Source organism: Perissodus microlepis, chromosome 1 (genome assembly GCF_051167445.1).
Source record: "Perissodus microlepis isolate ML-2025 ecotype Zambia chromosome 1, ASM5116744v1, whole genome shotgun sequence".
Taxonomy (NCBI): Eukaryota; Metazoa; Chordata; class Actinopteri; order Cichliformes; family Cichlidae; genus Perissodus; species Perissodus microlepis.
In genome coordinates, this window is record NC_140461.1 from 17,133,752 (window position 1) to 17,146,376 (window position 12,625).

General features: G+C 40.3%; 1 protein-coding gene across 1 annotated transcript; it reads left to right on the top strand.

The window, feature by feature from the left end:
- Window positions 1–236: 236 nt before the first annotated feature.
- On the top strand, window positions 237–4,708 carry LOC146393645 (protein phosphatase 1 regulatory subunit 3E). The gene has a single exon (XM_084932384.1). It carries the CDS (start codon window positions 237–239, stop codon window positions 1,158–1,160), a length of 924 nt encoding a protein of 307 aa, XP_084788510.1. The 3' UTR covers window positions 1,161–4,708.
- The last annotated feature ends 7,917 nt before the right edge of the window (window positions 4,709–12,625 follow it).

Here is a 12,625-nt window from a genome sequence, read left to right on the forward strand (position 1 = left end):
GGATTTTTGGTTTTTAGTTTTTTAAAGAAGCATCTGCAAGAGGAGAGTCGCGCTAATTGCGGAAAGCAACAACACTTTGGTTTATTGGTCCAAGGCTGCAGAGTGTCAGCTTCTGACGCGGCCAGAGCACCTATCCTCGAGTTGCACACTAACACCTGACGGCTCCATCTCTTGCATCGCCGGTTTTTCTCCATTACGACTACTCCGGCTCTGCAGTTCAGGGACTCCAACGTTTTATGGAAGCGGAAACTGCGCACCCTGTCGCGGTCATGCTTCCCCCAAAGAACTGCCTGCCGAGGAACTACAGCTGCATAGCTGGACTATTCGGGAGTCTTGCAGCGGCAAATCCGAGGCTTGAAGATGGGGAGGATTTTGACATGGTGAACGCCACTTGTGAGCCTATCGAGAGCGCAGTGGTGAATGAGAGGCCAAGGGGCAGGGAGATTTCCCTGAAGCCCCCACAGAGCCCTAATCTGCGTCGCAGGTGCAAGTCTTTGCCTACACCTACAGAGAGAGCAAAGTTAGAGATCGCCCGCAGCAGAAGCCCAACCATTAAGAAAAAAGTCCGCTTCGCAGACTCCCTGGGCCTGGAGCTCATTTCAGTGAAGCATTTCGACGACACAGATGTTCCCGAGGTGCCTGAGCGCATAATGGCAAAATTACCCAAGGGACCCCTTCACCTTCATCACTTGGAAACAAAATTCCCCCGGGCTCCTGCGCAGTCTGTGTTCATGGAATTGCAGTTCACCAACCCAGGCACATTACCCGGCTTCGAGCAGAAAGTGAGGGAGGTAAACGTCCTGTTGGAGACCGTGGAAGCAGACGAATTCAGCCTCTCTGGCTTCGTGCGCGTGTTGAATCTGGCTTTCGAAAAGAGCGTCTCTTTGCGCTATTCCCTAAACAACTGGATAACCTTTATGGACAGTTTGGCGTCCTATGTTCCTAACTCGAGCGACGGTGACACTGACAAGTTCTGTTTCAAGATAGTTATGCCCACATACCCAGACAACGGAGGAACATTGCAATTTGCAATTAAGTACTGTGTCGGCGGGCAAGAGTTTTGGGACAATAATAACGGCAACAACTACAAAGTCCGTCGTCACCGGTTTAAGATGTCTCCACCTCGGGAATGGGAAAACGGATGGATTCATTTTATCTGAGCTTTGACGTATGCAGTGACACACTTGCGCCATTTGAGCGCAATTGATCCCCGGGTACCTTATAAGCCTGTAAAACAAAAGATTCATATTATTATTATTCCGTCATTGTCAGCTGTATACATTCCGTGACAGAGAAAATATTTTACCACGATATTTCAAACAGTGACCCTGTGGTGGCGACGCACCGAGGGTTGAAATGGCCTGCTGTTTAAGCCTGATAAGCTTCCCGGTGTGGGATGCTGTTCGATATGTTGCCTTGATGTCAGGGCTCTGTACAGCTTGATGCCCTTTGGGAGGGCATGTTCTCGTTATGTAATATAAAAACACGCGCCACGGAGAACGTACCGGGTAATGCCAATTTCAGGCATCACTACTCATTTCAAGATGCTGTAACTGTCAGTTTGCATGTGTGCAAACATCGACTCAAAAGCAAAAAGAAAGCATTTTAGCTGATGGTAGCATACGCCCCAGGTGGTCACCTGCAGACTGGGGTAAACATGTCTTACCCCCCCCCGATAAAAGATGGAGATATAAGGTGGTTATTTAATTTAGATATTCAACTTATTATTTCCTACTATCACGCCATTTAAATGCCTTATTCTAAGCCATGATGTAGGGAGTTGTTGATTTGTGTTGTACAGTATTTTCTTCATTGGGCTTGAATGGAGTTAAATGCATTAGACGTTTAACGTCATTAAATTTACAATGTAAAACAATCCAGGGACATCATACTTAACCATACAAAAAGCTGCCTCTTAGCAATACATTTGTAGCCTATTCAACATAAATTATTTTACGTTTTGCATATTTAAATTATGAAGAATAAGCTGGTTTGACAAAGTTCAAAGACAATGAAGTAATGTTAAAAAAAATATATATATATATATATATATATATGTATATATATATACATATATATATATGGAATTTAAGAATTCTTTATAAATATAACGATAAAGAACAGGTTTTTCAGGACTCGTATTCTTTATTCTTTACAGTAATTTCTTGTTTTATCTGAATGAAATCCTCCAGCATAGCTTTTATCACAAGGAAAATGTCTGAAGTGGCTGTTTGAAAGGTTAAGTTTACCTCTGATTACCTGTGGACCTTTTTTGTTTCTTCTCCTCTTCAGGTTGACTGCTAAAGAACAGATCTTATTTTCACAACAATTATTTTTTAACTAATATATTTAAAGAAAAGCATCTTATTGTACATGTACAGCCTTGAAACAAAAATATCTAAGATTCTTGACAACACTGCTTAACTATATTTTTCACAGAGCAGGTCTGTCTATAGTCCAAGTAGCTATCACACAGGTGGCTGTGTTTAAATATCTTTAGCTGCTTTAAATGTACACGATAGTCATCGGTGCAAGAATAGTGCTGCTCCTCACACTTCTTATACTTTATGTGAACGGACTGACTGTCTTTCGTTCTCAAATTGCAAACTGTCTGCTCGCTTTCATCATACAGTACACCTTTATAAATGTTATTGTCATTTCTGGACAAAAGCGTGTCTCACATCTAAGGTGTTTTTACTTAGATCACAGGCGAGCAGCCTTCCAAACTCTCTCGCCTTCACTGTGGCTGACGAAGCTTGTCTGTTGTTCAAATCATTTTAGTTAAATGCCAGTATCCACCGCGCTTTTAAAAATCTGTACAATAATATCAAACGAGCATGTGCAAAGTTTAGCCTTTAGCTGCTAGAGGAACAACAGACATGTTGCTTTTAATTCCAGTGCTCAGACTCTAATATGAACATCACTTTGGCCTTTGTTTACATCATCATGGCCTCAGAGGGAAGCTCTCCGTTTAATGAGGCCATCGCCCCGGGATGTTGACAGAGACTATTCCTATAACCACTTAGTTTTTGGAGCACTTCCACTGTGAATCCATCAGTATCGTTTGTCTCCAAAGATGACATAATTTATGTCAGGGCTACGGTGCTCTACCTGATCATATTAGATCAGTTTTGATGAGATGAGCGATGATAGTTCCAATCATGCAACTTAACTTTAGCACGTACAGAGCTGAATTTTTCTCATTGGTTTATTTAAATACATTGTGAATATCTAATGTCCTGTCATAGCAGAATTTAGTGTATTATGCTGTTACACCAGTGGGTATTTGCATATTGTCTGCTTTGGTCTGTGTAAACTTTGTTCAAGCATCCATGCAATGCAATACCAGAAAGCATTAATTATCCAGGCTGAGGTGACTGATGTGGGCTTAGAGAGATGCATCAATAGCCAACTGATCACTGCCAACATGGACTGTGATTTTTGAATTTAATGTTTGGCTCATATGTGGTGGTATTTGCTTACTAGATAACAATAAAGTGTTGGGGTTGCTTGACACAAGAGACTGTGTGAATATAATTGTCTTGTCTGTTATCTGTTACATTTGAACCTGTTGGTTTAGCGTCGCAAAAACTGTGAAAACTGTGGCGATCCCACAGCCCTGTTAATGCAACTGTCGAACTAGTTTTGCAATATAAAAATGTCATTTGTAGACGACAAATCTGGATGCTGTTTTTATTCTGGCATCTCCAACACTGCTGTTGCTATTGGTGCATCTCTACTACAAAGAAGATGGGTCTGTGGTCTTAGATTTTCACCATAATCAATTCATAACTCACTGATATATAAGTATGTATGTAAATGTGTTAATGTTTCATATTGAATGTCTTGCTGCTATGTTGTGTGTACTTTGAATCATTTTAAAGGCAGACTTGATAAATTAGAATGGTACAGGCTTGTTGTCCTTTGGTGCTGTAAAGTGTTATCAAAATAATGTGTTTTAAAAAAAAACTTGTTAAAGCAAACAAATTTTTCTCCAGGAACATTTGAGTAAATGCTATTGTTAGAATTAGGAATGTCACAAATTGATATTTTCTCCCGAAATGTTAAAGATTATCCCGAATATATGCATCAAAATGTAAAAGAAAAACAAAACATGAAAATAAGGACTATATTGGACACTATGTACACAAATATAGGTGTACTCTCATCTTACTAAGCTGTGAGTTCACTTAGAGATGTGTAAGAGAAGTTTAAGATGGTGAGTGTAAGTGACTATAAAATACGTAAACTCTGACGGTGAAGAAGGAGGCGACATGAGATATTTTAGTGTTTGATAACTTTTAATATGAGCGACTTATGATTGTAGCTGACTAAGTGAGTGCAGTCTAATCCAGCAAGAGGAAGGAAATGTGATGTTGTAAAGCTTTTCTTGTGAATAGTTACCGAACAAAATGTTTGCCATCGTTTGTCGTATTTTTGCTTTTGCTCACCATCGAAAGCCTAACTCACCTCTGTCGATGACCATTTTACAACATTTCTTCCTTGATCTGATGTCTTGTCAGTGATATTTTTGATTTCTGTAATTCCTGAGCAACCAGTTTTTGCTGTAACATCTACACCCCGAGGTATTTTCTGCAATGGAACGTAACTATGTGCGCATGTGTAGCTGAAACATACCTTCATTTCATGTTCGGGTTTTAATGTAACTCATTTTGTTTAAGGTTAATAAAGGCATTTTCGATGGAAACCAAGTGTTCTGCGAGTTCCTGTAGCTCACATCCACCCGGCATGATCTCTGATATCTGCGATTTAGAGTACTGTGCCGTCAGTGTTAGGGCAGCTGCAGAGCTGTGCATGTGTGCATTCCAAAGTGTCCGTTTTGTCGGTCGACTGAGCATCTAATTTTCAAGGAGCTGCTGTTGCTCCCCATTCATAAAGGAGCACACTGCAGCGGGCTGCAGCCATCGCCATTGTATACCAGGCTGAGGACATGTCCTTTGAATCGATTGCTGCTGACACCCTACCCTTATTCTGTTTACGATGGGGAGGGGGTTGCAGCTCGAAGCAGGGAAAGGTACAGCCAGACCTGAAGAAATGCTTTATAAACTGATAATAAAATCATCCCACCTTAATCCTGTTTCAATGTTATTTATTTTAAATAATCATACTACCATAGGACAGTAAAATCAAAGAGCTGGTGTATTTTATTTTAGCACTAATACAAAAGGTCAAGAGGGCTAAGTTAAACCTTTGTGTGTGACTATGTATAGACATACTACACATGAGCTTTGTTTTGGGAGATTGGTGTCAGATTAAGAACAAGATCCTGCTTAATCTTCGTGTTAATCTCCCAGTGATGACTGATCTGCGTTGGCCAACAGTCAAAGGAAGTTGAGCCAAACTTTGCTTACTTAAAGAAGTGCTGAAGGCTTCCTGACACTTTGGAAGTGTTCTGCTTATCAGATTAATACTTTCAGCCACCAATCAGTGGGAATCCATATGGCCAGTCAGTGAAAACCTGCTGTGAGACTCCAATTTAATTCTGTTAATAGGCATACTCAGCAGCTTGCTCCAATAGGTGGGAAATAAGAGTGCAGATGAAATGAGATTCAGATATTCAGAAGCAGTAAGTGGTGAACCGGGAAATTAACGCATTCACTGTTCGATTTGATTTGACACGTTTGTCTTGTCTGCATTTTATTTAACTCCTTGAAAGATACATTAGATACATCATATGTCATCAGTCATGTAATAACAGAGTTCTTTTGGCATGAATGTGAAGACAGTAAAATGCAGGACAAAACAAACAAACAATAATACCAGCACGCGTGGATCTGTGTAATTACCAAGCAGTGGTAATCAGCTCTGGTCTCCATGCTGTGTACAAAGTGCTGCTTCTATAATGGCTGCATTCCTGTGATGACGTTCTGATGAGCTTCTGATAACATTCTCCCTAAGGCCTTTTGGATTATTTTAGACTGTAACCACAGGCCCACTTCTGCTTTTATTCCACCTGTGCAGCTTTCACCTGTTCCAAAGTTTGTCCTTTGGCTCTAATAACAGAGTTCACCAATGCTCACAAAGAGGTTTCCCGGGTCCAGTTTAAATAATTTATGTTAGGAATTCAGAGAAATGCTCTGATGACTCAGCAGCAGCCAAGGCTGCAGTGTAGCCATAAACGTGTCTTAGTGATCCCTGGACCTGAATAATTAATTGGAAAAATGAGCCTTGGAAAAATCTGTGGAAAATTCATTATGTTGTTTTGAAATCTCCTGCCTACTTTATTTTCCTTACATTTCTTGTCTCTTTTGCCTAGTAACACTGTTTTGGATTTATGTTTTTTTTTTATGTTGGCAGTTTTCTTAGTTTATTTGCTTAATTTGTTTATGAGTGCATGTTGAGTTTGCTGTAGAGAATTTGCTATATTAAATCTCTTTTTTTCTGTAAAGTGATATTCATATATTTATTCTTCTGTCTCCTTTATCTGAATTTTTTTTTCAAGCACATCTGCCAGGTCAAAACATTTTGCAGATAAAATGCATATATATATATATATATATATAGACAGCACACACACAAGTGTGAGTGCACTAGATTTCACTGTTGCTAAGTAGGATTGGAGCTCACCCCTGTGGAGACAATGGTTTTCCACCCTCCCTATAGCTGGTACAATTGAGGTGTGAGAAGTATGTCACATACACACTACTTATCTCCTTTGGTAGATGACAACCTTTTTTAATTGGTCTGAGGTTGTTTAATCTGTCCTGATCTGTTTAGTGTGGTTGTGGTTGGACCACAAAGGTTCTAGGAAAAATGTAATGTGGTGATGCAGGAAAAATGGGCTGGTTGTATGATTCAATATCATTTTGAAATTAAGGTGATAAGCTGGCCTTACAGGATAAAATATTCCTCAACTAGCTTGCAAATAAATGAGCTGGATAACAACAATAAGTAGAGATCAACTACTTGCACTGTAGTTGTTATGGCTGGCTTTCCCTGCTAAATGAAGCTACTATAGATTAAAAGTTAAGTTTACATGTTACTTCGGGTTTTGATGTTGCAACTCCAAATGCCTGCAGGTTGTGTCAGATGTTTAAATTTTAAGAGATGTATGGATTGACTTTGCTGCAAAAGTTGTTATGTAAATGTAATGTGACATGTCTGACACTGTAAACTGAAATGAATTATATGTGTGCTCAAAGTAACTTCAAAAAGCTGTTTAGCCAGCCCTCTCAATGGCTGTTTCATGTCCTGCTGGTTTCCTCCAAACCCTTGGCTGGCTGCTACGCCTTAAATAATAAAACAACATTCTTTCTCTTATGAGTGTAGCTGGAGTTATTGCTCCGAGGAATATTACTCTGAATAAAACAAAAGGTAGCGCATTATTCCCTCCATCAATAAAAGATTTTATTCTCCTTCGTTTTCCTTTCACTGCATACTGTTATTATTATTCTTTTTATGCATCACTACACTAATGTAATGTTTTTGTATATACAGTTCTTCTCATACCACACATTTGTTCACGTATGGGGTAATCTTGATCTTTTGTTTTCGCTCTCTCCTGCTCCTTTACTGTGTTTCTTCATTTTTACCTTCTTCACTGTCTTTCTGGGCTCTGTATTTAAATAGTGCAATGAGTATTCAGACTACTGCAGACAGAGTAAATTTCTTGCACTGGCACCAGGGGAGAACTGTGGGCCAAAGGAACACTCATAAATAATCCACAGATCCAAAATACTTCCTCCTTCTTAGGAGCACATCTGACCTTACACAAGTAAACAGAGTGCACCACACTAACAAGCAGGTGGAAACAACCACTTGCTTGGCCCTTATGTAAAAGCATACTTTGAAGTACCAGCGCTGCTGCATTGAAGAGCCATGTGTTGAGAGGAGATAATGACTGGGACACCATCAATTTTTCAACTGACAGGTCTGCCACAGGCACTTTTAAAGTGTCTTCCTATCATTTCTTATTAAGGACACAGGAAGCATTTTCTCTTCAGCCGTTACTGACAACAAATTCAAGTTTGCAGTGATCTATGGAGGATTTGAAGCTGAATGACACTGAGTCATTGTGCACTTGCCATAATAGCAATAACATACATACATTACTACTGTGTTATATAACACTGAAAGTATTATTTAGTCAACAAGAGGTATTTCTTTGTGAAATTTGTATAGCTTCCTTGCGCCTGTGTGGGTTTCCACCAGGGATTGTAGATTCTTTCCACCTTCCAAATGTCAAGGGTCAGTTGGTCATATGCAGTTGTATGCACAGTACTTTATTCTATGCAGCTGGTGAATAGAATAAAGTACAAATATATAAAAAAGTGAAAATGCCTTGTAGCACTTGAAAAGTACCACATATAGTACTAAATAAATGCCAGTCCATTGTATTCCCTATCAAGTATTGATTAAAAAACAGTGCATTTATCTCTATTTAGTCCCACAATTTTGTTGTACATGTACAATCACAGTAAAAGGCTATTCTATTCTTCTATTCTATAAGTATGTGGACACTGCAATAAAAATACACTGTCAGATGTTACAGATGTTTACTGGTCACATGAGGATGTTGCTGAAAATCTCTTCCAATCCTATTTAATATGAATGTCCTCTGTGACTTGCTATAGGATTTTAAAAGCCAGCTGCATGTTGTTCTTTTGTTATTTTTTCTATATATCACCAGAGCATTAGTCATTAGTTATGGATAAGGCCTGGTATTCCAATTTCTCCCAAAGGTGTCGGATTGGGGTTGAGGTCAGACTGCCACACCAAACAGTAGTGATCCCCTATAATTAAGAGGCTAAACCATAAAAAAGACTAGACCAATACACACAAATCCAATTAGGCTCATGGTGGTCAGATGATTGCCTTTGGCAGGCTAGTTTGAGTAAGGGAAATGTAGGGGGGGCGATATTGATTATAGGCTGACAGAACCGATCTGAAGAATAAATGAACAGAGTTGAGTCATTGGGCTGAGTGAGATGCGTCATGAATGAAGGAACAAGATTTGAGTGAAACAGTCTTGAATGAACTTGCTGGTCAAGCTGATTTGGCAGGCATCCAGGACATGCTGAGACAGTAAAACCATTTAATTTGCCATAAAAGCATAGAACATGTTACTCTTTCTGAATGCAAGTGAACTGGGTAGAAAGAAAGATTGAATATACTTAGAAACATATGGAGAAGGTCACCCTTAACAATGCTCAACAGAGCTAAAAAAAAAAAGATGCCTATTGTGTGCCTCCAGTGTGTTTGTAACAGGAGCCAAAGACGTCAGCCTGTGTTTAGCTGTGTGTTGCTGTACATGCCCAGTGGGGTGACTTTAGCAGCCCATCATCTCTCCCTCCTCACCAATGCCAACCTTGTAGAGATGCCACAGGCACTTTGTCACAGGGAATGATGTCACTGACTGCCACCCCCACCCTAATTTCCAAATAGAAACCCAGTCTGCCTATTAGAAGCAGGACTGGGCGTGTGAGTGATTCAGCAAAACGTGACTGCTGTCCGTACAAATATTTGTTGGCTTGTTCGCGGGCATCTCTTCATGCAGATGGGTCCTTCAGAGTTGAGATTTATTAAGCATGAAGGAGCAGCCATGCGCGAACACGAAAATACAGTGAGTTTGTGGAATGCATACATAGCTCATTACTGTGCTTATATTTAGGTTGCCCTTTCTCTGTATGTCCATTCCTATGGTAACCTGAATCATATCATTTTCACCCTAGTGGCTAGATCTCTGCAAGCCCTGTTGCCTTTGGGTGCAGTACACTCACAACAGGTCTCATGAAATAATTATGTTGGTGCACTCTCTTACACCTCTCTGTGTGTCTGCCTTCCATCCCAAAGCTCTCTCTTATGTCTCTATGAGTCTACAGGCACTGGCAGGTCACATGGTGCAAATGTGTGACTGGATGTGCTGTAGTCTTCTTTTGCCTCTGATCCTTAGCATTTACTACTGATACAAATGCTCGCTCCACTCACTTATATGTGAAGTGTGGGTGTAAGTTTAGTATCATTGTAGTTTAACCACGTTGCTAGTTTAATCTTTGTATCACTTCTACCTGTTTCTGCACCTTTAAATGCATTTCTTGCATTTACTGCATTTGACACTGAAGTTCATTTTAATGTATCATGTAAACACTGTAGAGTAATACAGTTGATGAAAATAGAATTATTACATTATAAGCCTGCTTGTACATGTGAAAGATGATTTTTTTTTTAGAAGCACGTGCACACGTGTAGAAGAAAATATTCCTGTGTGGTGAACCAAAACATGCTCTTCTGCATGTGTGCACTGATACTGCATATGGTGACTTTTTCTGAGGACTGATAAACACCCTCTGCTGCCATCTGCAGTGCAAAAGTGTTAAAACAAATGCGTTCGTAATTAGTGTCTCAGGGTCTTCAGGGTCATTCAGTTTAGGAATACATGATACTTATCCATGCAGTGTTTTTTGATGCAGATCATAATCTGCTTCCTCCTAAAGGCTTCAGTATTGATGACTTAAATGACTTATGAGTAATAATGGTCTAACAATGCTGTGGCTATTGCAAAACACCACAGCACAACCTGCTAGTTTTACACACTGTCAGATCTTTTTGTGTTTGGTGTAAATCCTCCCTGCCAGTCTTTTCAGATGAGCTACAGGTTAGAAGATTAAAGAGAACAAAGCCCAGAATATGAAGCTGCTGGCAGCTCAGGTGACTGTCCCTGTCTCTGGGTCTCTGGAGCCCATTCATCAGAAACAGCATCAGTGCTTCCATCTGTCTGGATGACTGTATTCTTTCCCCCTCTCATACTCCACTCCACACCATCTGTTTTTTTTTTCTGTGCTATTTTCATGTTATTGTGACTGTCTGTGTGCATGTGCGTTGCCTGAGCCTGACCATTATCACCACAAAGTGTGAAGCCTGATCGCATTCAGGCTGTCATAGCTGTGTTTCAACTAATACAGCTCTTCTCATCAGAGAATCATGCTGAGATTTTCTAATTAACATAGCCATACCAACATGCTGAAGTGTGCCCCTCAGCGCAATGGTGCTCTGTTATTTACTTATCTGTCACTTCATATACACCCCTCTGTCCTTTGCTTTCACCCCTCCAAAGACTCTATAGTTGCCATGGTGACTTGCTACCTCATCAAAGACGAGATCCCATTCTGATGAAAAACATTCATACGTGTGTTAACAGGTGTGTTGCTGTCCCTTTTCCCTGTAGAGTACAAATACTGATTTAAACAATGACGTTCGCGGCTAATTCACTGCGGCAGCTGTCAAATGCAGCTGACATTTTGTGCCACGAGTAAGAGGTTTTGGCAGGAGATGAGGGGAGGGTTTAGGGTTTTGGCGGTGCCATGTGAGAGAGGATAGAGCAGGGCTCTTAAGTATCCCCTGCTCTGTGTTGTTTCAGCTGGATAACCTCAGGGGCATAAGGGAGGGATCCAGAAGAAGAGGGTATAACAGCACAACATACTGCAGACAGATAGAAAGACAGGCAGTCAGGCAGGCAAATGAACAATGCTACATCCCTTATGACACAGAAAATCCCACAGAGCAAGCCATTAATTGCTGTAGGCTTAAAATAAAAATGCATGTCCTTCATTCAAAGCAGACAATAATAGACTCAAACACAAAAGCCATTGTGACCTTATTAGATTATTACACTCTAAACCAGAGGTGAAACCTCTTGTGACAGGAGCAGAAGATAACTGTATAGTTTTCATTATGTGATTCCGCTGAAGGATGCATTTGTTTTAATTCCCACTGCAGTAGGATTCTCCAGAAGCACATTTCACCTCGATGATAAAAACGCACACATAGATCCTGATAGACTAACAAGGTGTGTTATGTGTGTGCTGGTTTGGGAAACAATTCTCAAAGGTCTTTATGAAGGCGATTTAGAGATGTGATATATTTGCATGTTGGATACATGTAAAAACCCTGGTGGGTTTGACTTAGTATCGGCCATAGACAGTATAAAATATGGTCGCAGCTACTGTGACAACACCCATTATTTTTTTGAAATCCTGTTTTGAAGACTTGAGATAAACTTTTTTACCATCACCATCTAGGTGTTTTGAAATCAAATGTGCCGAATGAAAGGAGAAGATGACTTGCAATTGCATGCATATGGTTAATAATTCATCATTGCCCGTGGGAATACCCTGGATAATCACCTTTTCTGAAACATAGAATAAAGAAATTTGAAAATTGGACTTAATGTTTTATATGAAATGAGCTGAAATGAGCTGAAATGAGCGACTGAGCCTATAAACTCATCGGGGAAGTCTTTCAAGTCAGAGGATCATTGGTGGCCACCATGAATGCTGGTTTAGCACACTTTCATATTACTTTCTTTTATACAGTCTATAGTATTGGTACAGAGCTGACACCAACAGGAGGTAGCTGTTCAGATTCACTGGTCACCAATTGGCCATCCATCCATCCATCCATCCATCCAGACTTCCCTATACCCAGCCACCTCTTCCTGCTCTTCTGACAGGCCACCAAGGTATTACTATCCCAGTTAAAGACATACTATCCAGCCTGTCCTAGGCCTACCACATGGCCTACAAGGAGGTGAGATGAGATGTTTCAGCATGCCCCAAACACCTCACCTGGTAAGAGGCATCCTACTCAGAAGCTCAAATCACCTCAG